Source organism: Dromaius novaehollandiae, chromosome 5 (assembly GCF_036370855.1).
Source record: "Dromaius novaehollandiae isolate bDroNov1 chromosome 5, bDroNov1.hap1, whole genome shotgun sequence".
Taxonomy (NCBI): Eukaryota; Metazoa; Chordata; class Aves; order Casuariiformes; family Dromaiidae; genus Dromaius; species Dromaius novaehollandiae.
The window spans coordinates 3,708,553-3,735,693 of record NC_088102.1 but is presented as its reverse complement, the minus strand read 5'-3'; the positions used below and the strand labels follow the sequence as shown (position 1 = coordinate 3,735,693).

The 27,141-nt window shown below is 41.7% G+C and overlaps 1 protein-coding gene across 1 annotated transcript in view; it reads left to right on the top strand.

Annotated features, from left to right (window-relative positions):
* The window catches only part of SOS2 (SOS Ras/Rho guanine nucleotide exchange factor 2), a 57,050-nt gene extending 34,455 nt beyond the window's left edge, over window positions 1-22,595 (top strand). The window contains exons 9-23 of the mRNA XM_064511807.1: window positions 1,316-1,443; window positions 1,810-2,465; window positions 5,963-6,044; window positions 6,745-6,867; window positions 10,050-10,153; window positions 11,329-11,548; window positions 12,617-12,736; window positions 12,919-13,081; window positions 14,039-14,156; window positions 14,570-14,742; window positions 16,399-16,515; window positions 17,884-18,145; window positions 19,073-19,114; window positions 20,092-20,201; window positions 20,855-22,595. Coding sequence (XP_064367877.1) covers window positions 1,316-1,443; window positions 1,810-2,465; window positions 5,963-6,044; window positions 6,745-6,867; window positions 10,050-10,153; window positions 11,329-11,548; window positions 12,617-12,736; window positions 12,919-13,081; window positions 14,039-14,156; window positions 14,570-14,742; window positions 16,399-16,515; window positions 17,884-18,145; window positions 19,073-19,114; window positions 20,092-20,201; window positions 20,855-21,364 — 2,928 coding nt within the window. The 3' untranslated portion in view covers window positions 21,365-22,595. The remainder of the gene's footprint in view (window positions 1-1,315; window positions 1,444-1,809; window positions 2,466-5,962; window positions 6,045-6,744; window positions 6,868-10,049; window positions 10,154-11,328; window positions 11,549-12,616; window positions 12,737-12,918; window positions 13,082-14,038; window positions 14,157-14,569; window positions 14,743-16,398; window positions 16,516-17,883; window positions 18,146-19,072; window positions 19,115-20,091; window positions 20,202-20,854) is intronic.
* Window positions 22,596-27,141: the final 4,546 nt, after the last annotated feature.

Genomic DNA, 27,141 nt, shown 5'->3' with positions numbered 1-27,141 from the left:
CTAACCATTTGTATGTTTGCTGCATTTTCTGTGGCTGATACTAAGGGAAAGAAGGGTTTCCATCGCGGTAGGCGTTTTCCCTTCCCTGTACTGTTCCTCAGCTCATAAACTCCCCTGAAATTTTTTGTCCTTGAAACTTTCACTTCTCTTAAGATGCCAGATGGAGGTTGTTTGGGCATGTGAAAAATAAAAATTTTAGTATTTTAAAATACATGAAGAGAGTGGGCCAATCTGGTCAAATCCTGTTCTCTCAATTACTTTTAGAGGAAGCTACATATCCTTGCTGAGGGAACATAGTGGGGAAAGGAAAAGAAGGCTTCTGCCATGCTGAGTGATTGTAAGTAAGATTTCTCTTAAAGTATGTAGGTAAAACAGTGTTTATCCAACACTGCATGGCATATTGTCTTGATTTTACTCAGCAAATCTGTTTGCCTGGATTTTCTTTAAAAAGTTCATACAATCTGAAACATGAAAGGGGTTAACAAGAAAAAGCTCTATTCTTTATGTCTTTATTTTTGGAGTGATCACCTTAAAGCACCAAAAAGAGGAACTCTGTGCATAGGCTTTTCTCATAGCGTGCTGCTATAATATATGTATGTGATATGAAAGCCAGTTCATTTTCCTAATTCAAGGAGTTTCTGCCTGATGGCAAAGAGAAATCTGGTCTTTATAAAAAGGAAGCATGCTGATTCTCACTGTGCGTACGGTTTGCTATTGGTAGCGAACCTTGAATTTCAGACTTTATTCAGTGTGGCAGAACTTGCAGTGCAGAGCTGACATTTCTTCTTGGAATAGATGAGTTTGCTGAAGCTGAATTTAGAACAGCAGGAATAAAGGAGGGAGATTCTTGATCATTTTGTCTTTTAGTCTTGCTCTGAAATGTTGAGATTAATTGACTAATTAAAGGAATATTACATGTAGATAGTTATGTGAGAGTGTTTAATCCTTCAAAATGTTTGACAAAATTATTATCAGTCGTGAAGGAGGATGTTAGTAAAAAGATAAGAGGAAAAGCCATATCTGACAATTAGCAGTATCTCTTGGTAACATAAAGGGTAAAGGGCTATCTTTTCTAAACTCCCTCTTGCTCTCCCCCATGCAAATCTACTGACTTGTCCTGAATATCTGACAAATCTCTTTGTTTTAGTTACACGAACGGGTAGTTTTGGGTGTGCTTCTAGTAGTACTTGCATTGTTGATTTGAAGTCACTGAGTTCACTGGGTGCTGTGGAAAACTGCGTAAGAATGTTTGTCAGTCGTCTTACACTTTTATAAATGAGATAAATCTGAAAGAAAAATGTCTATTATGTCATAGCAATTGCAGGAATGCAGTGAAGATGAAGAGGATCGGGAGTGCTTAAAACAAGCCATTACAGCTCTTCTGAATCTGCAGTGCAGCATGGAGCGCATTTATAGCAAACACTCACCAAGACGTCGGCCAGGGTAATAATACACAAAACTTCCCTGGTATCCCAAAGTCGGCAGAGAGGAAGATAAATGGTGGGGCAATGATTGTATTTTTTTTTTCATGTTAGACAGCTTTTCAAGGCATATCTTTATGCCAGTTTTCATTGTAAATGGAGTAGCAGCCCCAAACCTCCACAGTCCACTTCTATGAATAATGTCAGTATTTTAATCTTCCTTTAGTCAAAGCAGTACATGTGATTAATTTGGAACAGTAAACTTGGTTAGGGCATTTTTAGGGTAAAACAATAATGATATAAACAATTAATTTAGTTGATTTTTGGTCTCTTGTGATGGCAAATGTGGAATGCACCCATCATGACTTTTTTCTTTTATTCATTTAAGGGAGCCAGTCTGTCGCTTCTATAACCGGCAAATAAGAAGCAAGCACTTGGCCATCAAGAAAATGAATGAAATCCAGAAAAATATCGATGGCTGGGAAGGCAAGGATATCGGTCAGTGCTGTAACGAGTTCATAATGGAAGGTGCATTGACGAAAATAGGAGCCAAACACGAACGCCACATCTTTCTCTTTGACGGTTTAATGATCAGTTGTAAAACCAATCACGGCCAATCGCGGCTTCCCGGTTACAGCAATGCGGAGTATAGACTTAAGGAAAAAATCACCATGAGGAAAATACAGATTATTGATAAAGATGACACATCTGAATATAAACATGCTTTTGAACTCGTTTCTAAAGATGAAAACAGTATCCTGTTTGCTGCCAAGTCTGCTGAAGAGAAGAGCAATTGGATGGCTGCTCTGATTTCCCTCCAGTATCGCAGTACGCTGGATAGGATGCTTGATTCGGTGTTACTGCAAGAGGAAAATGAGCAGCCACTGAGGCTGCCCAGCCCAAGCGTGTATCGTTTTGTAGTGGAAGACTCCGAGGATAACATTGTTTTTGAGGACAACTTGCAGAGCCGGAATGGAATTCCTATCATCAAAGGAGGAACTGTTGTGAAATTAATTGAAAGGTTAACATACCATATGTATGCAGGTATCCTTTACGTTTGTTTTATTTATATATATATATTTATGTTTTTTAAGATGGGGCTTGTATGGGTGATGAAATTAATCCTTTTGTCTTTTGCTTGCTTTTTTGATGCATATAGTGAAGTGTAAAGCAAGGTTTGCAGAGATAACCTGTCTCTTGCTAAACCAAGTGGCTTTACTGACAAAGCCACAAGAAAACTTGGGGTATGCAAGACCATGGTTTTTTTTTTTCCCCAAATGTATCAGGGGTCTTACAGGGGTTTACCATGAGTTCTGCTAAGCCTGTCCTCTTTCGTACTTGGAAACCACAATGGCTACAGCAACAGTGCTCTTTCAGGTTGTGTGAATGTGTGAAGGGGGAGAGGGGATGGAGGTTGTCTTCATTATGCTTCAGCCTACTGCTCTCAGAAGTCCCTCAGTTGAAAAGGGTGCGAATCCCAATGAGAATTCTTCAGACTCTTCTATGTAGTAATATCCTAGAGCCACAAAAATTAGAACTGAAATAGTGACATGAAATACTAGCATTGGTGAAAGTGTTTGGTAGCTCTTAGGTCTGGGGTAAAAGGGATGCACTGAGAGGGAAAGCAGTGAAGTTAACAGAGCGATGCTGGTGGAGTTTTTGTAAAACTTCCCAAATAGTGATGGCCTCTGTTGTGTTTTTTGTAAGACTGCTTCATTAAAAATGGCATCTGGGATTTAGAATCCACCAACTTTTAAACTACTACAAAGCAAAATTTGTCTAGTAATAATGAAGGCTGGTATTCCGATGAGTCTTTTGAGTCATGCACTTTACTGTGACGACTGAAAGTAGTTTGTGTTGAGCTGCGTACCGTAAAAAAGCAGCATTTTCCGTTGACCACACATTAAAGTTTAAGATCAATGTGGCTAATTGGTGTGTAAGTAGCCCGTAGTTTTGTTGTCTGTGAGCCCCAAGCCATCCGTCTCTGAAACGTGATGGCTTTCTGTGGCTTGTACATTTACAACGTTTTTCTGAATGAACTGGTATATTTGAGTCTTAGTTCTGATCGTGTTTTTTCAGGAGTCGTTATAGCACAAGTTCTTGCCATTTTAGCTGTGGGAATCTGCAGGGAAAGCATTACCTCTTGGGTTTGTATGGGCTTGTTCCTAGCGTGGTGTTTGGAGCCAAGGCTCACAAGTCCTTTTGCTCTGCCACCAGTAATTAACAGCACGTGGAGGGACTTTCAGCACATCTTGGAGGCGCTTTATGATTTGGTCGAAACATGATTTTGAGCTGTTCAGATTATTGTTGGTTTGCATTAGTTTTAGATTTGTTTGAAGCCGGCTTTCCTCCTCATCCTCAGAATGACAGCTCTCCTTGTCACAGAATTTGGTCAGTTGATAAGGGGATGCCACGGGAAGCAGCAAATGCAGAGTTAATAATCTCTCAAATTTAACCCAGGAGCCACTCTTAGTAGCGCATTACTTGTATTTTCTCTTTTCTTGAGAAGACCATTTACAAAAATAAATAATTTAAAAAATAATGTGAAGGAAGCTACGCAGGTTAGAGAGCAGAGTAGCCGTGCCCATTTCAGAAGAACTGCAGATCTTGCCTGCACAGCAGAGATGGTACCTGCCTGTTCAGTGGGAAGAAGAAGATTAATTTTAAAAATGCCGTCAGGAATCCTGAAGAGCGAATGTAGATGCGTTTGCATGTGGCACAGGCAGAACAGGCCAGCGCAGCGCAGGGACGCAAGCTCAGCAGCGTTGCCACAGAACGAGAGTACAGTGACTTCTGCTTTGCAAGCACGTTCCTGTATATGGGTCCCCTAAAACGCTGAGCAGTTGTCTGTTTCTTGATCTTCTGTGCGCTGCTTAGGAAGAGCTCAGTGCGCCCCGTTGAAGTTAACTGCACAGAACAGAAAACAAAAAGCCCAACAAGGCAGAATCCACGCTTTTGAGCTAACATATATGTTTAGTTTTAAGTCTTCATGTTTTGCTTGAGAGGTCCACACTGGAGATGCACGTATATAGGGAAGTATCACCCGCAGGGTATCGAAGAGCCTCTCGTACGAAGTCTCGCGAGCAGATGCGGGACTAGGGGTTGCTGGTATAAATACAGCCGTTGCAAAGCTCAGGCTGGAGTGAAGGGGAGGGGAGGTTTGAGGGAGAAGCCCCAAGTGTGGGCTGAGATGGCACATGGAAATCTGGGAGTGAGACAGAGGGGGCAGGAGCCAAAAGGGGCCTAGCTTGGTGTCGTGCCAGTATTTGTAGCTGCGGGAGATGCCTGCGCTTCTCCAGGCTGGTTTTCCTGCATCGCGGCTTTTGTTTGCTCCCGGACAGCTCTGGGAACTGTTGGTGCCCCCCAGGGCAGCAGCTTCCCGCCACCGTGAGCCTTGCACGGGGTCTGCTGCAGCGATGCGAAGCTTGGGGCCAATGGTGACCCTTCTGGCTCAAAGTAAAGTGGCTTTTCACTTATTCACAATCTGAGAAACTCTGTACTAAAGAGCAGAATTAAAAGAAATTAAGGGAACAGAACTGGAAATGGTGGAACTATGTTTAATTAAAGTTAAACATTTAATAAGGATTTTTTTTTAAAGGCAGATGCATCTGTAGTCTCTAATTACGTGATGAAATGGTGTTTATACACCGTGCCATCTTACTCCGTGTCCGAGGCAGCTTGTGCTCTGGAGATGAGTCAGGACTGTGCGTTTAGGGAGGCTGTAATTTTTTGCACGGGTAGGCTTCAAGTAAGGCAGGGAACTGTAGGGCAAGAGAGGGAATGTTTGGGTTTGCAACAGCTGAGTGCTAAATTAGAGGCCTGGATTCTCTCCTTGCTTTGCTGGGCAGATCAGTGCATTCGATGAGAGCTTTTTAGCAGGCAGCCACTAAGCTGCATGTTCCTCCTCCAGCATGTATATGTATAAGGAAGTGATATAAAGTATACCCCATGCTTTTGGGAAATAAGATCATAAGTACCCAAAATCGGTGCATACTTCTAATATAGCAGAGCTGGACAAAGAAAATGTGTCAGGGCCTCGACTCTCCAATTCTAAAGCATGAGCGTAAGCTGCCGGGGAAGGTGGGTTCGTGCCAGATGGAGAGTTGCGGTAGCTTGCCGGCAGGCATGCCTCGTACTAGCGCAGCGGCTGCGGCGGGCAGGCGCCGTGGCAGCTGGAGGAGTAACCAGTTTTGATGCCAAAATAATGGATAGCTTAGCTCGACCCTGTTTTTCATGTCTATGAAAACACGGCATAGCCGCTCATACAGCGAGCGTAGGCCATTCTGTGTGCCCAGACTGAGACACAGTTTTTGAGAGAAAATAGTGTGTGCAGTTAAATACTTCTCCAGTGAAATGCACTGGAGGACTACATGAAAATTTCACAGGCAGTGTTAATTCTGGTATTTTCTAAATTATAGTAACATTAGTATGTTTCCAGCACTTTAAACTTCTGTTTTTCTTAGGAGCATACATGTATTTTTTTGATGTTTGAAATTAAATTAAAAAAACACTCCGTCATTTTCTTACTCTTATCTTTACAGATCCTAATTTTGTGCGTACTTTGCTTACCACGTACCGCTCCTTTTGCAAGCCCCAGGAACTGCTGAGTTTGCTGATTGAAAGGTAAGCAGCAGTCAGCTTTTAAGACGACACTGCAAGGCTTTGTGTTCACTTACCTGCTCTTTTTCTGCTGAGGTTCTCAGTGCCAGGTGATACACATTTTAGCAAACACAAAAAATGACGAAGTTCTTGAAACAGTAATGTTTTGAAAAGGGATAGCGATAGGAGTTTTTAATACAAGCTTCTTTTTTTCCAAGTTGTTAAATTATTTACCTGAATTAAATATCAGCTAGAGCACTCGGTGTGCCGCAGCTGAGAGGTGGTGATCTTTTGAACTGCTTGAATTGGATCAGGAGAGCATATCTGAGAATGCCTTATTATTGATGCAAATAGGAACTGAGCAGTTTGCCTAATTGGCGCAGACTCTTAATGTAAACAACATTTTAATGCAGCGTGATAAAGCAGCTCTTGGGCTTTCTTCTAATCTTCACTTAATCAAGCTGGCAGGTAGCTGAGAATCTTATATCCTAGTCTAGACATCTTGTGATGACCAGAGAAAAAGCAAATTATCTGGGTGAGAGCTGGGTGTGTTAATACTGCATAGCCAGGGGAGGAAGGGCATTCCAGGCAGACTGGATATTAGATGAGTGCTTTGGTTTCACTGCACTGAATTTTTTTAAATGTAATTGCTCTCCATGTCGTACATAAAGGGTTTGTGTTCTATCTTAATTACCATCAGTTTTTTTGGTGCTTTTATTCATAGGTTTGAAATCCCAGAGCCTGAGCCTACTGAAGCAGACAGGCTGGCAATTGAGAAAGGGGAGCAGCCTATCAGTGCGGACCTTAAGCGATTTCGCAAGGAATATGTCCAGCCAGTACAACTCAGGTTTATCTGCTTTAAAATTTGTTCTGTTAGAGCCAGATTTTAGTCCAGTGATTATGTTCCATTCCTGGAGACAGTAATCTCTTTTGGAGACTGCTGTCCTGTCAAGTAGGGACTTACCGTCGTTTGCAGCCAGGCTAATATCCCAAACCATGTTCTGATTAGTCACGCTGATTTCTGTTGTTGTTGCAACTGTACTTTGGTTCTCTGCTGCTTGCGGCTGTGATCACCACCACCACCAAGAACGCTGTATGGCTGCTGTGTACAGTGGGTGTGGGAGAGAGATGTTCAACTGAAACTATTTCTGACTGCGTTTTGAATGGATTCCTTGTTAATAGGCCCTAAGAAGATGGTTTCTCTGTTCCCATTTTTTCAGTCCTGCTGGTATTTTACTGTTGATGTATTTGCACACAGACAGGGAGACTCTTGTCTAGGCCGCGCATTGGACAGGCTGCAGTGAATCTTCAAGGTCTTGCTGACCAAGCTAACTTGGAGAACAATTAAGCGTCTCTAGCCTGAATGAAGCTAATTGTTGTGAATTGCCCTGACAGGGGATTGAGTCAGGAAGAGACGCAGATCACAGCCAAACATTTATTAGAACAACTTTTATTGATAAGGCTGTTAATAATAGCTTGATGCTCATAATAATATAATGGCAGATAACTGCCATTGTACATACAGTACCTTCAGTTATTCCCTCACCACACGTAATCATAGTTACCTGTTTGGAGCAACAGCAGTTTGCTCAGAAGAGGAAAGTTATACTGACATACCAGTGCCTTCTAGACAGACATTCAGAAAGTCCCTTAGGGGTCCTTTTTCCATCAGGGGTGTGTGTGTGTGCAAATATGTAACTATATATAAACATATAAAAATATAAATGTATATGTATTTAATCCTGTAATTTATCCTATGTGTAATCCTGTGTATATATATAATCCTGTAGTTGTCAGCAGATAGCACCATCCCCTTCGCAGATGAAGTCTGAGTTACACAACTGTAGTGTAAGTTTGATACCAGTGTGTGCTCTTGGCCTTGTGCAGATTCAGCCGGCTCTTGGTGTTCTGCATTATCAGTTCCTGTCGATTTGAGAGGACCCCTAGTCTCCAGGCTTATCAGTTCTGGGGAGACTTTCACACACTGCCTCTCAGCACGTACTTTCCCTGGCTTCAGCCTGCTATTTTCTGGTAACTCCTTCTCCAGCCACACGCGCAGGCGTCTGCAGAGCCCATTCGTACAAACTCGCACAGAATGGGCTTTCGTGACGTAACTGGCTCGAGAGCACTGCATATATATATTGTTGTATTGCTTTTGTTGTTATTTTTTATAAGCTCCTCTACTAGCCAGGTTTGGAGTTGCTTGGGGGCCTCCTCACAGTGGCCCTCTGCCTGGTACAAGTATATCTCCCTGCAGCGTTACCGACTGCCGCAGCTGAGCAGGACAGAATCCGTTACAGGGGGTTGTAACCTGTAGCAAAGCCTGAGGCAGCAGTTAGCTGTGTTTCTGCTACTGATTTCCAAAATCAGTTTAGCACTTTAGCCTTCATATGTTATGTTTGAGCTGTTTGAATCCTGTGCCCATTCCAAAGTTTCCAGGATTTGGGGAGTTGTTTTTGGTTTGAGAGATTAAGACACCTCTCATTTGATAGCTACTCTTTGGCTGTCTAACTGACGCTGTGGTTGGTGAGCTGAGTACCCTTACGGGTGCCTGCTTGATGGGAGATGTTTAAAGTTGCTACCTAACACACACCCTTTTGTGATTTATAGCTACTCTTTGAATTTAGGAGGCATTACGTGTTTCTAGTATCTTGAAACACTCAACTGTATCCCACTTCAAAAGAAGCGTCTGCATTAGAGCTCCTGGTTGGTAAAGTCACTTTGCGAATGCTATCGTTGTTAATAGCATTGATCTCTGCTTCTGAGAGAGCTGCGATTTGGGAAGAAGGTGGGGAACGCGTAGGTGCACCTTCCTTCCTCTCCAGTGCTTATTCCACGCCTTACAGAAAGCACTGTAGACAGGCTGTGCAGTGCACAGACACGGAAATGGTAACGTTTTGGACTAGATCAAATATACGCGAGGGCATGAGGAGGAGGTGTTAAGCGAGAAATGCGGTCAGCCAAACCAGGCAGTCTTTCTTGCTTTTTCAGTATTCCTACCATGACATCTCAAAGGCACAGACTGATTAGATAAGCGTCTGGATTACTGTGACTGGGAGCTTGTTCCAAAACATCCCTCCTTTGATGCTTGGAAGCTGTCATTAATTTCCAGCCTGAATGGTCTGCGTAGCCATTTTTTCATGGGATAAACTTTATTCTTTAACGGAGCCACTTCTGCAGAGGCAATAGGGCAGGAGTGGCCAAAACTCGCTGCAACCGTCTCCTTGTGTGAATCTGGGACTGCAAACTCTCGTTAAGCTTGTCCTTATCCCTGCTTTTGGAGTGGCCCGGGGAAAATCAGTTGTGGGAGACTTTAGCTCACGGTTCAGGTAGGACGGTATGGTGCACCCCAGTAAGCAAAGGTTTGAGGTATGAGCTCAACTTGTTTACCCAAAGAAGAGGCAAAACTGGTTTTGTATTTTTACTGCATCTTAAGAGTTGAAAGCGCAAGGGCAGTTGTAGTTTAGTTTTAGAGGCTAATTTATTAGTGGGCTGTGTAAGAAAGTATAGAAAAAGATAATGAGAAAGTTTATAGTAGTATCTGTAAAGGAAGCACTGGATCTTGTACTGCCATTTGTATAAATAAAAAGATGTAAAAGAAGGGCAATATGCTTTCGACAACTTCTAAGCTGAAATGGTAGATCTTAATTAGGTTTTTAGTTAAAAATTTTACTAGAAACTTACATTAATTTCTAATCACATTAGAAATACCCATTCTATCTGTTTTTATGGGGTTTTTTTCCTCTTCTGAAGCCAACTCAACACTAGTACTCTTTATTTAAAGTAAGAAAAATAAACTAAATATATATACGAAGATTGGAAAATTAGCTTCTGAACCCTTGGGGACTTCTGTGGTAATTGGCATGTGCTTGGTCTTAGTTCTGCCCCTTGGTATTTTGATAGTCTTCAATTACACGAATCCATAACTCGGCTTTTGTACAGTTGTGCTTCATTCAGTGTTTACGTGGGATGAGCTTGGAGGTTCTTAAAAACAAAATATAATGTTTTATCTTTTCTCTCCTTTCTCAGAATATTAAATGTTTTTCGTCACTGGGTAGAACACCATTTTTACGATTTTGAAAGAGATCTGGAGTTGCTAGAGAGATTGGAGACATTTATTTCAAGTGTAAGAGGTATGGTAATTGGTAGTCCTCTATATTGTTCTTCCATATTTTGACACAACCTGCTGGTCTAATCCTGACAGATATTAGGCATGAGAATATCTTTACACATATGAGTAATTTTAATGAATAATTTAATTGAGCTGCTTATGAGAGTCCCATTTACGTGAGCAAGCTTTGGCCTGCAGTAGCAGACTTAAACGTATTTAGTTCCGGGCAGAAATGTTCATCCTTGCCTGAGACTGCCATAGCCTTGTTAGGACTGCGGATGTCATCTTCCTCCTCCCTCCTCTGGATTCCAAGAGAATTTCTTCTGTTGGTTACTGAGACTAATTTTTCCATCTCGCCTCTTTCCCATTTACTGGAAGTTCTAGCTGAAAATTATTGCGCTTCTACGCGAGGAGACTTGACCCATTTGGTATCGCTTCCCCCGGAGCGGACCCTAATGAACTAGCAGATGTTTCTGGCAGCCCCTGTGGAGGGCAGCTTTGTTGGTAGCTCAATTTTCCTCATTATCCTGGCAACGCTAGACATCCCTTTTCAGATTGCCAGACTCTCCATTCAGCAGTGCAGTTCTGAGACAGAGAACAGTAGTTTATCTTTTACGGAGGTCTCCATGTGAAATACTGCTGACCAGAGAGGAACAATTCAGTTTTGGTTAGTCTCTTAAAAGGTGTTTGCCTTGAATTGCCAAAGGTACTCCTTCCCATCTTGTCCGCTGCGTTGTGCACTGTGAATGTTGAAGTGGTGCTGTAAATATGTATTTCTCTAATCTTTTTGCTCTGCCATGTGCTAGTACAGCATGTTGCAAAGTTTTCACTCAAAACTTGTCATTTACTCTTTTTTTTTCAACTCCAAACTACTGGAAATGGTTGCAGCTGAGGGAAAAAGTAAAATACAATGTATCCAGGGTCACTTTTCTCCCCCTAAAATTGTCTGTAGGTGCTGTTAAACACAACTGGGCACCCAGAAATGTGTTCACACAACTGCAAACCTAGTTAATTGGCATACAGAAATGCAGTATTATGGATGCATATACAGGTTTTTTTTCCAGTGTTCATTCTATAAAATATAAATGGACTTCAGGATTCAGAATTTTGAAAAAAGGCTCATCTGATTTTATTAAGTTAGTTGTCAGAAATCAGATAAGGTGATCTTACAATTTTTGTTTGTTTTCTCTTTTACAGGAAAATCCATGAAGAAGTGGGTGGAATCAATTGCTAAAATCATCAAGAGAAAGAAAGCTCAAGCAAACGGGATTAGTCATAACATTACCTTTGAGAGTCCCCCTCCCCCAATCGAGTGGCACATTTGGCGCGTTGGGCACAGCGAGACACTGGACCTCATGACGCTTCATCCAATAGAAATTGCTCGGCAGCTGACGCTTCTCGAGTCTGACCTTTATAGGTAGGTATTGAACTAACACGCATCCTTTTTTAGACTCTTTGAGCAAGAAAAAAAATTCCTAATTCATGTAATCAGTTGGAAGTATGTCCCCTTGACTCTCAGAAAGGAGAGGAAGGAGATTTTCTTGCCATCTGTTTGATACCAAATTATGCAAGGCAAAAACCATTTTTTTTTCCATCTCCATATCAGGCTTCTGCCAACATTACTAAATAAGGGCAGGAAATTAGGACACTAGAATATATAGATAATAGTAACTTGTATTGCCCGCTCATTAAAAGCAAACTTAGTGTTGTATCAGTAGGAAATGTTTGTTGCATCATAAAAAGATAGCACATTATAGGTTCACCCCATTTTTTTATAGCTGCCTAGCAAAGACCCAGCTGTTACATGCAGTAACGTGTCCATCCCGCTTTTTGGTGATTAGCGTAGCTAGCGCTAGCTGTGGAGATGCAGCGCAAGGAGTTTGGAGATGCCAGCAACTATAGCACTGGCGTTTCAGGGAACTCTGATCTAGTTCTGAAGAGTTCTTCTGTTCTGGTACTGCAAGTCCTCTCCTGTTTCCTAGCTCTGTTGTTATCTGTGATAATTTAAATTGAGCTAGCCTTGGTGTGAGAGCATAGGGTATGGTTGCTTCTTCATTTTGCTGGGTAGAAATTGTTTAAGGTCTTGCAAAACTCCTAGACGAAGCATCCTTTCATGCCTCCGTGACAGCAAGTTTGCTGTCGAAATAGGCCACCTTTCCAGCAGGCTGCTTGAGGTGCCTCAACTTCCTATTTCAAAAATATGTTAATTTTCTTTAAGAGTTTTTTCTTCTATTTTCAGGAGATTGAACTTGCTGCTTTGTGATTTTCTTATCTGAAAATACTTATTCAAAAACGCCACTTCCAGTTAAGTACCAGTCTAAAAGGCATTTTAAGTGGCTGTTTTGCAGTAGATTATATTGGGTCATATTTATGAAATATCATCAAGTCATGGTAAAGGGAAGAAATAATCTTTTGATACAAACCTGGAATGTATGTTTATTATTTGTATCAAACATTCTTGTGCATCTTGCTTTGTCATTAACAGGGCAGTACAGCCTTCTGAACTTGTTGGTAGCGTGTGGACTAAAGAAGATAAGGAAATTAACTCCCCAAATCTGTTGAAAATGATTCGTCATACTACAAATCTTACTCTTTGGTTTGAAAAGTAAGTACAGGTGATATTAGTGTAGTGGCATTAACTCCTGTTGAAATTCAGAGAGAAATGTTTTTCTGCTACTTGAATTCTGGTGCCTTGAATCTTGAGATGATTATGCAGCAGACAAGAAGTAGCGAGCAAAACGTCAGATTTTACTTATCAGTGTTTCTCAAATTACATCTTTTGATTAGGTGCATTGTGGAAACAGAGAACTTTGAAGAGCGAGTGGCTGTGCTCAGCAGGATTATAGAAATCCTGCAGGTTTTTCAAGATCTGAATAATTTCAATGGTGTTTTGGAGATAGTCAGTGCGATGAACTCTGTATCAGTGTACAGACTAGATCACACGTTTGAGGTAAGTCTTGGGCATCATTCTTGAAAGAACCTAATCAGAACCCAGAAATGCCTCACACCCGTGCATCGCATCTTGTTAAATGAAATGCATATCGCACTTGCTTTTTTGAAAGATAAGTATGAAATGTTTAAAGTTATTTATGAGAAAACACATAAAATGGGCTGGGCGTTTCAAAAGGTTTGTAATGGGAAGTGGAGCTTTTTAGCATGTGTTTTCTCATTTGTATTCATCCCAACTGATTGTTGTTAATTAACCTCTCTGAAATGAACCTGTTGCCTCAGTGGGTAGGAATGAGGAGGATCCCAGGGCTGAGAACATGGGACTGGAACACTTCAGCGGCAGCACTTCCTACCTAAGCAAGAAACGTGGGGATAGCAGGGCAGGGAGAAGGTGTAGCTAAAACTCAGATTTCCTTTGATCACGAGTGCAGTTAAGAGCGTTTCAGACGATTTAGATTCTCAGAGGCTGAAACAAATGGTGACTGAACAGTTCAGATGAACAGCAGGAAGAGAGTTTACTACACAGGCACTGACTCCATTTTTCACTTGCTAAGGAAATGAAATGCCCAGGGTTTGGCAGCAGTGCCTTCCTTGGCTAAAAAGGAAAAGGAAGCTTGCAGGAAGGTTTTGAGTTTTGTATGTCTTTGAAAGGCCACACAGGTCCTTTAAGTTAAATTCAAAATTAAATGCTTATTTTTTATTAAATTAAAAGAATAGAATTATGTCTGTAAGTTGATAGACTAAATAAGAGTTTGTTTACAGTAGCCTCATGATTCACCTGACTGATTTCTTGTATGATGCTGTACTTGAGAGGAAACCATTTACAAAAGAGGTTCTTTCAACGTCTGAATTTCAGTTCCTAAATTTGTGGATAAGAGAGTTATGGAGGTATCTTGTTTTAGCTAACCATGCTGTTCAGAAGATTACCATTGCTATTTTTTTCTCTTCAATAACTTAGGCACTACAAGAAAGAAAAAAAAGAGTTTTGGATGAAGCAGTAGAACTAAGTCAAGATCACTTTAAAAAATACCTAGCTAAGCTCAAGTCAATCAATCCACCCTGTGTGCCTTTCTTTGGTAAGGAACACCAGAATTGGGTATACTCTTGTGTGTTGCCTTTCTTAAGTTGAGTCTGATGCAGAAGTTGTGTTTGAATTTATTATACAGATTATTGGTATTATTTATGCTGGTATTAATATTACCTTACTTTGTTTAACACTGCCTCCAAATTGGTGAATGGATTATGGCAGTGTCTTGAAGCTGTTTTATTAAGCTCTGGATTTCACATCAAGGAGATGAAACATCTTATTTCAATAATATACTGTTCCTATGAAACTGCAGGCCTCATTTGTTCTTGCCAGCTAGTAAACTGTTGGAGCATTAAAGGACATGGTCTGCTTATGCTCAGAATTGTTATCATTCACTAGAAAGCATGAAATCAGGGCTTGGAATGAAATATGAACTTTAAAATCCACTTCTTTTTTTGTCAGGAATATATCTAACAAATATTTTGAAGACAGAAGAAGGGAATCCTGACTTCCTTAAAAGACAAGGGAAAGAATTAATTAACTTCAGTAAGAGGAGAAAAGTAGCCGAAATTACAGGAGAAATTCAGCAGTATCAAAACCAGCCTTACTGTTTACGGATCGAGCCAGAAATTCGGGTAATCAACGATTGAATATCTGTTTCAGGGATAGGAGAGGGAAAAGAATGCATACTACACAAAATTGTCGAATGTTCTTCTAGTACTAGACCTAATCTTATGAGATCAGTGACCGCTGGAAGAGGGGGAGCAGTGACTGAGTGGAGGCAGCAGACAATAGGAGTGTCTCGACAGCGGAGTAGCCTGAACTGGGAATTTGCTTGCTTGGATTCCATGCTCTTGGTCTTGTTCATCCCCTCGCTGTTCTGCAGCCTGGTAGTTGGGAGATTTTTCAGCAATAGAACAGAGTGAATGAGGTACACTGGCAAATCAGTGTAAATTTTGAAGAAAAATCAGTCGCCTCTAACCTAAAAGGCTCTGTGTGTGTGTCCAGTGCATTTAGTCCTTCAGACCTTCTGTAATGACATTTCTGACATACATCTCCTGACCGCTAACAGTCAGAGGATGTGTATGTAGTTCAGTGCAAATAGGAACAGTCATTCAGCGTGGCTGAAGTTAAGCCAACCTGGGGATGCACCAGTGTCAGTGAGCATTATCTTTAGAAATGAGAAAGGGTGCTTGAATGGATACTTAGCTAAGACAAAGACTAGAGAATCCCAGATAATTTAAAGGTATTTAAAGGAAGATGATGAAACAAGGAGCCAGGTAAAGGTAGGTATTTATATGTGGAGGTAACAGTAATTGAAAAGAATAGCTTTAAGTACCCAGCCATACATCCTGAATGCGTTCAGGTCATTGTGGATAGCTCTCTAAATCTCAGCCAGAGAACAGCAGCAAGCAGGAAGCCACAAAAAAACTGGTTGCATAAAGAAGTAAGCGGGCAATAATACTGTTGTGTAAAATGTTATTTGCATTGTCTTTTTAATTGCTGTGGCTATCTTGGAAGGGGTTAGAAGATTTACAGTAGTCCTAAGAATGGAAATGCAGGAAGTTCAAGGGATGGGCAGTATTCACACTGGAAGAAGAACAAATAGAAAATGTTGTCACTTACCATCCAGAGACTCCAGCTGCCGCAGTAGCAGAAAGAGCTGACATGGCGACTGTCGGGCATTCAGGAAACTTTGTACTGTGCCATGCTCCTGGGGCCACACCTGTCCTCGCCGTGCCTCCCCTCCAGGCCTTGGGCCTTAGCTTCACCCTCCATCTCTGCCTCTGACCTTCCTGTCCTTGTCCTGCGGCATCCTCTCTTCCTGCTCTTTCTAGTTAGCTGATCATATCCAAAGTACCCCTAAAACTTGCACTAGCGTAACGTTTGCTTTCATTGCACTACAGGCTGTGTTCTGCTCCTTCCCAGACCTGTACTGCCATCTTCTTAAGGCAAGGAGGGTCTGTGGTGCGCTCTTGTTGGGTCTTTAACACTGCTGTGCTGTACATGATTGAATAGTTGTGAATATGGGCAAGCATTTTACAGAAAGCCTTGTTTTACGTGGCTGGTTAGCTGAAGTCTTTCTTTCAGACCAGGAAACTTACCCTGAATTAGATCATTTCTTGTATTGGATTGTTTTGTTTATATTTCAGGCAGTGTTTTCCTGTATTTTTTCTGGAAGAAAAAGTTTCAGAAATAGCTATATTTTTATTCCGTAAATTATAAGCATGTCATTAAAATACTATATGTATTCTTATTTTAAAAAATTATTGATGCTTCTCTCATTTTAGAAATTCTTTGAAAATCTCAATCCTATGGGGAAGATACCAGAAAAAGAGTTTACAGATTATTTGTTCAACAAGTCGTTGGAAATTGAACCTCGAAACTGCAAGCAACCTCCTAGATTTGTAAGTCTTTTCTTGTAAATTAAGTCTCTAAAATCCAATAGCCACTATGAAAAAGAATGGTTAACTCAGTATCTTGAGACGATTTTCCAGCAGAACTTTATTTAAAAATATTTTTATTTCAGGTGTGTTTAGCTACTAAAAAAATACTACCTTTGGCTTATTTTAGAACAAAATTTTTTCCCAAAATCTGAAGTTTAAATTTGGTTTCTTACCATATAGTCATTTGATAGAATATGTGATAACATCGTTTCACAATATCAAAAATTTTTATGAAAAGGAAATAAAATGTTTTGAAAAGAAGATTTGTATATATAATAGTGTATTGCGTTTTCTTTAAGTAAACTAATTTACATTTTGCCCTTGTCTGAAGTTTTGCAATGTTGCAAAAGTTGAAGTATACCACAGAATTGACAAGGGAAAATCTTGCAGCGCAAAATAGAGTTCAATTTAAATGAGTAGCAATTATGTTTTTTAAAAATTAGCCATTGAAGACCAGAATTATTTTTAAGCTGAAATATAGCTCCCCAGAACACTTGATTTTATATCACTGTAATTGTACTTCTGAGTAATTGGAGAGTTCTCTAATTTTTCAGAGGACTATAAATCATTTTAGCACTCTTCTGTTAGAGAAGTATTTTTCTAGAAATAGATATCCATGCTGCCAGTCTCAGTTATCTGAGCATGGATTCTTTACAGTTCAGGTTTTCCCAACTAGCCGTTCTGATGGGAATTTCAGGTAAGTCTTGTTCCGGGTAATGCAACGTGGTGGAGTCACGCACACCACCACCATAGGATGGGAACATGATTCATCCTCAGAGAGTCATCTTTGATCAGGGCTGTGTTACTCCTAGGTCTAATTAGGCTTGTTTCATTCACACCGGTTACTGCGTGCAAGAATTTCATACTGACTAACCCATAGTACGTATATAAGGTGCACCTGAGTGTGTCCTTGGTCTCAGGTGCATGTAGGGGCCTGGAGATCATCTGTGGTGTAAGCACACGGCATGTCTTGTGCTGCTGTTGCTTGAAGCTATTTTGCAGGTCTGTTGGGGCACTTGAAACAACTCTCTCCTTAGATCGTGACTTGCTGTTCCCTGTATTTTGTCGTGATCAACATGCATCTGAAATCTGACTATTCATTCTTCATAGCTACAGAAAAATGATTTATTAAGCAGGAGAAACATCCGTAATATTTCAGTAAACTCTTGCTGTATAAGCAACAGCAGACTATACCTCAAGTCAATAGTAAAAAGGCTGTAGTACAGTTTAATGTGTATTTGATAAGTGTCTTTTAAAAATACATTCTAGGGACTTGGCAATTTTTTTCTCCGAAATGTGAACCGTACTAACCAGCTTTACTTTTTCCAGCCTAGAAAAACAACGTACCCCTTAAAATCTCCTGGGATAAGGCCCAATACTGGTAGGCATGGCTCCACCTCTGGCACTTTGAGATGTCACCCATTGCCACTTGAAAAGGAGCCAAGTAAGATAAGTTTCAGTAGAATTACTGAGACAGAGCATGAATCAACGGTTTCAGCACCAACTTCTCCAAATACGCCATCTACTCCACCAGTGTCTGCTTCTTCAGAGTTCAGCGTGTTTTTAGACATTGATCTCAACAGTTCTTTCGGTAAATATGCAGTAAGCTTTAATATTTGTTGTTACTGTACATCAGACTCCCCAGATATATTGGTCTATATGCCAGCCTTAAAAGTTTAATCATGGACTATGAACCGCGTGTGTCAGTGTTACATGTTGCGCAGTTTGGAAACCCCTGCTGTAAGTAGTTAAAGAACAAGATAGAGAATTTCCACTCCTTTTGCCTTAAGGTGCTGAGGCAGCGTATGATGGGAGAATTCCCCCCACGGTGCTGTTATGCAGTGGCTATGCTACACTAGCAAGAAGGGTACATCTTCAGAAAGAAGCAGTGCTGAGAACCTGGCATCCACGCCCATGCGTCTGTCAGGCGTCTTGTAGCTCTAGCGCGGTCCTGCGGACCGAGCACACTCTAGTGATTCTGGTTTAATTTCCTTTGAAGGGAATCCAGTTTGTATGTTTGGAGGTGTGAACTAAAGTGTAGGAGGTGGGGGATGGTCAGGAGATTTGCTCCAAAACAGTCTTGATCAAAAACTCTCTCTCTAATGCAGATGCAGCAATACGCTCCCAAGCTCTGCTTGTGGCTGTGAGCAGCTCCTTAGTCGTGGCGGCAGCTTGGGAGAGTCTGGCCCTGCTTTGAGGGGGCTGCACATGTGGCAGAGGGGTGCAATGGCAAACAAGTTTTATATGGCAAGTGGGGAGGACATTTGGGCTGTAGAGGAAGTGAAAGACAACGTGGTAGTGTCAGAACACAGTATAATGATAACATTAAAATTAATTCCCAACATAACTTTAAATGTTCAAGAATATTTTACATAGGAAAATTTAATTCATATTAGCAGTACTTGAACATAGAGGATGTGTGGCTCTTCTGAAGTCATTCACAAACATACTTTATATGTGCTGGTGCAGTTGCAGCTCTTTTGTCTGGCAAGTCTTTAATCCATTTTTTATTTAACAGGTAACAATAGCATCTTTGCTCCTGTAAGTTTGCCACAGTCGAGTAAGTACTATAACTCCATTAATGTTTCACTTAACTCTGCTTTTTCTGGTTTCAGGAGAACTAAATAGTAATTAAACTGCCTTTGAAAATGTGGGCTGAGTTCATTAAATAAAATTCTAAGTGGATTTTTGTACAGGTTTTCGATAGTGTCCAGTAAAGTAGTCTATCAAGTCTAAAAACTGTCTGATCTGTTCCCAAGGCTGTAACATGATTTTGCTTCTATTTTGAATGTCCTACCCTGATGATTATTTTGTTTGGCTAATGGTACAAATAAAGCAACCTGATAATTTAGCCTTACCAAACTTTTTTAGTGAAAATAATTGTTCTGTTACTGGGGAAGAAAGAGGTACTTTCTGTACCACAGTTGTGAGGGAAACCCTGTATTCTTATCTATCTTCAGCTTCTCTTTTTACTCTCTTACTGCACAGCCATGTATACTTTTTTCATAACTGAATTAAAATTTCAAATTGGAGAGCACAGGTGCCTAATACATTGCTGTCGATCTGCACTGTGCACTTCTAATAGAAGCAGCAAAACTTTGATAAAAGTCACAAACATCAGTCAGGGATTGTTTTGTTTTTTTAACTTGAAGCATTTTTTTTCCTCCTTAAAAAGGAAGAAGGTCTAGAAGCATCATAAAATGCTGTGAGCATTAGGATCTTCAAATAAAGCTACTTTAGTACTCCCTAGGTTTATTTTTCTTATGAGGGGTTCATTTTTATTTTATTTGTTTTTCTGTTCTTTAACGTTTCCTGTTGATGCATTTCTCTGATGCTGGAAGTGGGAGACTGCTTTGTGCGGAGTATGTCTGGTTATAGAAATGAATGGAAGAGAATTTCATGCAGCTGAAGTGAATGGTTAATGTTGCTGTTGAGTATGAAGATCTGCTTATTTGAGTTGCTTCTATTCTGGTTCAGTATTCTTGGAAATGTTTTTCAGAGATTACATGGGCAGTAAAATATCTGTTCTCTCTCCAGAGTCTTTTTTCAGCTCATGGGGGAGCTTTCCTAAACTAAGTGATGAGCCTCAAAACCCTCCTCCACTTCCTCCTCGAAAAAAGATGGATCAGGATGCTTCTAATGCTAAGGTAGTTTTATCCTATGTTGAATAATTTTGATAATAAATCAGCTAACATCTAGCCAAACGGGACCGTGTTAGCATGTGGTACCTCTGAAATGCAGTGCACCAATTTTCTTTCTTAAGTTTCAGATACCGAGCGTCCAAACTTTGCTAGCTGCCTTAGGGACATAATAGTCGTAACGGTTCAGATCAAAGGTACGGCTGTGCCAGTATCACGTCTCTGGCAGCACCAAGAGCAGATGTCAAGGGAAGTGTATTAGGAGATACTTGGTGGGGAATATCACTACACACTTGCACTGTTCCTCTGCTCTTCCCATGATAGTTGATTTCCGTCACTGTCAGAGACAGGATAGGGAGCTAGACAGACCTTTGCTCCACCCGGGGACAGTCCTTCTTATGCGCCAGGAAAACGGGTTGCGTAGAGGGCTGCTCCTTCCGTCCTGCCCTAGCTCCCCCTCACAACAAAGCCTTACTGGAGGGAGTGTACTGAGACTTCTGTGCGGGTCTGCTGTAGTCACCCCGTGTACAGCGACATCTCCCCTGCAGACCAACCACCAGTCGGTACTGGGTACTCTTCATTCCACATCTGTCAGAAGATACACTCTGTATCTGAAAATTGTTTGCGTTTCCTATAATGTGTGTTTTCTGTGCGTGTTTTAGGGAAGTTTAAAATTGGATGACGATCCTCCGGCGATCCCACCCCGGCAGCCGCCGCCTCCAAAGATACAGCCGCGTGCTCCTGCTTACACTAACCCCCTCGAGCAGCCACTGCACAGCCCGCCGCCGCCGCCCCCCCGAGACCCTCTTCCCGACACTCCGCCGCCGGTGCCGCTTCGGCCTCCAGAACACTTCATAAACTGTCCGCTAAGCCTGCAGCCGCCGCCAACGGGACGCTTGCACCGAGATGCCGACTGGTTCAGGGAGGCTAGCACAGGCCCCAGCTCTCCCAGCACTCCTCCCAGCACGCCCTCCCCGAGGGTGCTGCGGCGCTGCTGCGTGCTCAGCGCGAGCCACAACAACCTGGTGCACCCGCCTGCGCCCCCGGTGCCGCCCAGGCAGAATTCTAGCCCTCAGTTACCAAAACTGCCACCAAAGACTTACAAAAGGGAGCTCTCCCACCCTCCTTTGCACAGACTGTCTTTGCTAGAAAATGCAGAAACTCCTCAATGACCTTAGCCATATTAGTCATTGACACTGGAATAGTATTTGTAAAGTTCCTTTTTTTATTTATTCAGAAAAGGCAGTGTATTTTAGTACTTTCACAAATTACGCTCTTAAAGTGCTGCTGATCAAAAAAAAAAGTTTAAATTGGAAAAATAAGACTACACGCACTCTAGTCTGTGTCTGTTCCGACAGCATTACCCTCAGGTGATCAGTAGCATTGCCTTGTTTCACATCCTCAGTGCCGACAGTTATGCCAGTATACAAAATATCTCTTTTGCACTGTAAACTACACTAAACGAATTTAAACTGACATCATTTTTTTGCACTGAGCCAAAAAGGTGCGTCTGTGGAATTTTTTTCAAATTGGAGCACTAGTGGCCTTTTTCTAAAAGAACAATGGGATAATTACACAACATGAGGATGATGTACAGTGTTACTGATTTTAAACCTCTGGCCACCTGCCTTCTAATTTTGTGTAAGCTTGGAGGTTTGTGAGTGACAGCTACTGTTCTCAAATATTTTAATGCCATGTCTTAATTGCCATTGATTTGCTGCTGAAGAAGAAGGCTGAAATCTAAAAGAAGATACCAAAATATTTGATTTGTTTTGATTACTTTGACAAAGTGTAAAGAAGGACTACCTGTGTCAGATATTGGAAAGGATCCCTAGTACTTAGCATGCATCTTGTTCAGATGTGCCTTTTTGTTTTGGTAGGCAAAGATGTCTTAAGCTAAAGAGTTGTCTACTGTTTTGAGAACAAAGTTATATGCCATGTATGTACAATTGTTTATATTGTATATTTACAGATAATGCTAATAACCTGTATAAATTTAAGTGACTTGAGGCCTATAATACAGTCTGCTACTCTTGCAATCTTATAGTCAGAAGTGTTTCCTCTGGCTTAGGAACAGAGTCTTGCCTTCCAAACCTAATAACTTTCTTTAGATCTCACTTAACTGAATTGTGAATCCAGTTTGGAAATTGGTAGCATTTAAACCAGCAAACACTTAAAGCTTTATTAAACTTTCTAAACTGAAAAGTGAATGGAACTTTTATTTGCCAGTTGAACTACTTTTTTGAACTGGTGAGAGAGTGAGTCTGTTTTACTGGTAGCACTGTAGCAGCATTTATAAAGTGGCCAGAAGCCACACTTTATTTACTGGTCTGTGGCCTTTTACTGTGCTTTGTATCAGAGTTCTTAACAAGATTAATAAATCACCCCAGTTGTAATTTGTAAGAGATTGAGCAGTGCGTGTTCCTTGTGAGGACAAGGTTGGGATGTGGATTCGGTAACTCTGTGGCAATACAACATGCCCCTCTATTCCATGCCGTTCTTTTCAGCTTTGGTTGCCCTTCGCTCTGCAGTTAATCGGGCCTGTGCAGTGCCGTGAGCAAAGCTTCGAGGGAGTTAAGCCTGGTACAGGAGAGCTCCCAGAGAGTTTAACCTTTCCCCCTGCCGGTAACCCGTGAGATGTTTCAGCCCCTCTAGATGGGGAAATTGTCAGAAGTCATTTCCGTTTTTTTTCTGGCTCCTTTCTGGAGCTCGAACACTGTGGTGGGATTTACAGCAGCTCAGGCTGCCAGGTCACTCTCTGGCTGCTCAGCAGCCTGCTTATGTGGCTGCCACCATCTCAGGCATCCTCTTAGGGAGAGGAGAGGTGACATCTGGGAAGGGGAACGAATCTTCTCCTGATAAGATGCATCTTGCCATCTGTCTCTTGGACATGCCTTACCTACTGTTTCCTGTTTCCTTGCACGCCCCTCTCCTGACAAAGAAAGGGGCAGAATCTCTCCGAGAGGTTATGCTGAGGGCCCTTCACAGACGAGGCACAATACTCTATAAGAGAGAGCAGCAGCATTTTATAAAAATAAAGCTCAAAAAGTCTCAAGTTTGAGACATGAACTGGCAGTGCAGGCAGGAAATGGATGACGCTTTGATTATAGTTGTTTTTCTGCAGTTGAAAACGCAGCTCATGCATCTCTTCTTGAAGTGCAAGTTTGGGAAGAACTTCTACACTAGCAGATGGGTGGTGAAATTCTGCTCAGAGAAATACTCCTAATGCTGAACTGTTGTGCTCTGTGGGTAGAAAAGGCAGGCTGTCAGATTTCAAAATTCCAGTGATCTACAGAATAAGCTGATCAAATTAATATTTTATTTCTTTGTAATAACTCCTTAAGGAGGTTGGAGAATAAGTGACTTCAGTTCTGTAAATTGGTCAGTGCACCCTAAGCCTGTTTTAACTCCCAGCTGTACAAGGAGGTGCGAACTTCTGCGGGAAGAAAGGATTAACAGGAGTGGCCATTAAAGATCTTGGAAAACATTGCAGAAATAATTAAGTTCTATTCTGCAAGTGGAAAAAGTAAAACTCACTTTGATCAAGTTGCTAGAAGTTAAGTTGTTGATATTTAAGTCCTCACCAGCAGCTATTGCTAAAAGATGAGTTATGTTCTTCATACTGTTTGCACAGAAGTGTAATTGTATGGAAAAAAATCTCTTTCAAGTATGAGAATATGCTGTGTCAGCTTTATACCTTTCTGTACAAGTGCTTAGACCAGAAATACTTTCGATATCTCATGGAAATGCAGCATAACTTCAAATTTTGGTCCCTGTTCAGCAGAGTCCTTATCAGATGAATTTAAGCTGTGCATCTGCTGATTAGGAATGGCTTTAATGCGTATCAGAGTGTTTTACTCCATCGAGACCTTTGTGAGGTTCCAGTCGGTAATGGAATTCAGAGAGAGCTCAAACTTGTGGAAAAAGCAGCGTACATTTATTAGAACTAACCTTGAAATGATACTGCACCAGAGAGCACTTAGAATAGCCTTTCTTTTTTAGGTGCCAACTTACGTTTTAGGTTGACAACTTACAGAAATACATGCGGGGCTGTGAAAAATGGCCTTCTTTTAAACTTGATTGTGAAAGAGTGGTTTTGGGCAGAAGTTCTGAATTCCACACTTCAAACCAGCGAAAATGAAATACCTAACCCACAGTGGGGCCTAGCACGGTTTGATTAGGAAAAATACTGATGCAGATAAAAGAAAAAAAGGTCTCAAGCCTTGGCCATTGCTCTCTAGTAGACCAACACTGACAGAGGTCGACATTCGGACAGCAAGGGAGTTGACTGGTGCACACCAGTGGGGTAGTAATGTGAAAACACGCTTCCTGATCCATACATGAAAGATGCACTCTCACCTTTTACGTGGCCAGTTCTGAATTTAATCTGAAGTATACAAATCATAGCATGATTCAGAAAAGAGGCCTCGCTTATGGATAACTCACCACACAATTAAGCTGTCCTCCAAGCATAACATGAGCTGGAAAATATAAAAACAAAGAACCATTCCAAAGTAGGGTAGCAGCAGTGCTGCCAACAGCTTGAAAGTACGGCGGGTACAGAAACAGCCGTTCCCAAAGTAACTGTTTTGCTATGGAAGTGGCTGAAGGCAGTTTGATTCCCACCAGTGTGGCTCAAGGGCAAGCCAAGATAGCAATAAATTATCATTTCAGTTAGCTCATAATTAGAGGGATGGATAAAAAGAGCAAAAAATGCTAGAGGAAGAATGTGAAACTGCTCGTTTTGAAGCTGGCTTCTGTGGGAAAAGGCAGTTCCTTCAGAAAAGTGCAGATAAGCAGATGGAATGTGAAGGCATTTAACAGCAAAAGAAACATCTCTCTAGTTGTTTTCAGTGATCCTATTTTGAGTTGCTGAGTTTTAGCATTTTCTCCTGCTCTGGAGCCTGAATAATTTCTTTGGGCTATGATTTGGCTATAGCAGATCAAAAACAAAGAAGGAAGAAAAAATAAAGAATCTTTTGCTCTTTATTTTTTCCAGATTTATTCCCCTTTTCTAAAATATACCACAGGTTAAGATTCTGAATTCCAAGCAAATGCAATAACTCCTCCTTGGGGAAGGGAGTTAACATTAGGATGAAATGTTAAGAAATAAAGTAGTAAGAGCTTTTCCCCAGAAGTCCACAGAGGAACATCAACAGAAAGCCTTTGCACTTGAAAATGTTGACTCCCAGGCAACTCACGTTCAGCTGCTTTTTAAAAACATGATAGAAGTTTAAATGTCGGATGAAGGCCTACAATGCCTGTGACTCCTGTTGATTTAAACGGGACTGTGCACACACAGTACTTATGGGCTAGAAGTCTTTAGTCGCACTGAATAGCCTGTGAAATAGATAATTGCTTAAAAACAGGCAAGGAGATGCTGGAAACTCTGAACTTGCTTGCAGTTTTACACAGACATGCACATGTAAACTGAACATCTCCAAGAGACACTCAGGTGCTTTAAACATAGGCACCTGGTGCTATCCCAGACATTCACACAGTGCTGGCAGAAGGTTTCCAGAGCACCAGGTCTCTGGTGTTCAGGAAAGGCAGCTGGAGATATTCTAGGGTGCAGAAAATGCTGACAGAAACCCAGATCTAGGCCCCAGGATCATTTGCCTGGTATCTCCTGAAAACTGAGTCAAAATGGCTCAAGTAAGGGTAGCAATTAGGCTCTATGGGAGGCAAAACAGGTCTTTGAAATCTTCAAACTGAGCGCTGCAGAGCCAAATTGCAAAATTGCGACCCAGTGCACAGCGAGCTTGGGGGAAGATGTTGTGTACGGTCAAAATCCTTACCTCTGTGACCTACCCAAACTGTAAGGAAAGGTGAGGAGCTCAGTGCTAAGTAGGGAAGAGGTAGAGGGGGAGCTGCTTCACTTCTCGGCTGACAGGAGTGGACACCCGCCTTCGAGCTGGGTTCATCTCACGGACCTTTGCACGCTCCAACTGTGCTTTGGGACATCGTGTCTGGCAGGTTCAAGCTGGGGACAGAAAAATCACAGTATGTTATTTTTTGTTTTTAGCCAGTCCAGATCTGGAAGATTTTCTTCAGCGCTGTCTTTTCCCTAGCTAGTGCTTAATGTGAGCTTATCCTCTGCAGACACTGATGGGTTAATCGGGAAGGTTTGACTTACTGCCAGGTACGCTCGTGTACGTGTTCAAACATGAGATGACACAACTTTTTCCATCTAGTTTCCAAATGAAGGTTCCTCACCTCTTCCCTTGAGGGAAGTCTGACTTTTGTGGAGGACACGCACAAGATTTTAGTAGCAAGATGAGTAATGGCGGATCGTTTTCTCTCCTGCAGTAACGAGAGCAGTTAATGTGGTTGCTTTACACTCACTCCTGGGCTGTGAACAAACAGGAAAAGCAAATGAATGTACGCTTTTCTTTTAAGCAAACACTGCTCGGAGGACACTTTCATACAATACTCTATTTACAGGACAGTTGATCAAATCGAACAAGCTGCTGGCGCACGTAACTGCCCAGGCTGATTCCCCCCTCTCACACCCGGGCCTACGGCAGCTGCGGGCAGGTAGGATATTACAACATGAACCTAGCAGGAGGTCCAAAAAACAGTGATTTTCACCATTTTATCACCAAGCCATGCTGCTGCCACTGGCCTTCCTGAAGATGGGGCCGAGGCGGCTGCGGTGACCACAAACCAGCCCTGGCGTGCTGGCACTTGGCCTCTCCACACCCACCTGCACAATAACGTTTTAATTTATTTTGGTGGCTATGAGCATAAATTTAGGGTGTTTTTTTTTTGGGGGGGGGGCTGGGGCCGCTCGAGGGTGCTGCGCAGCGCCAAGGGAGCCGGTGCCCCCGCCACTAATGCCGAGGAAAGCCGGCCTAACACCAGCAAAGCAACATGTAGGAAACAAATCGCCCGAAAGGCGGTTAAACCTTCGCGGTTTGGGCCCCGCAGCGCCAACCGCCATCTCGCG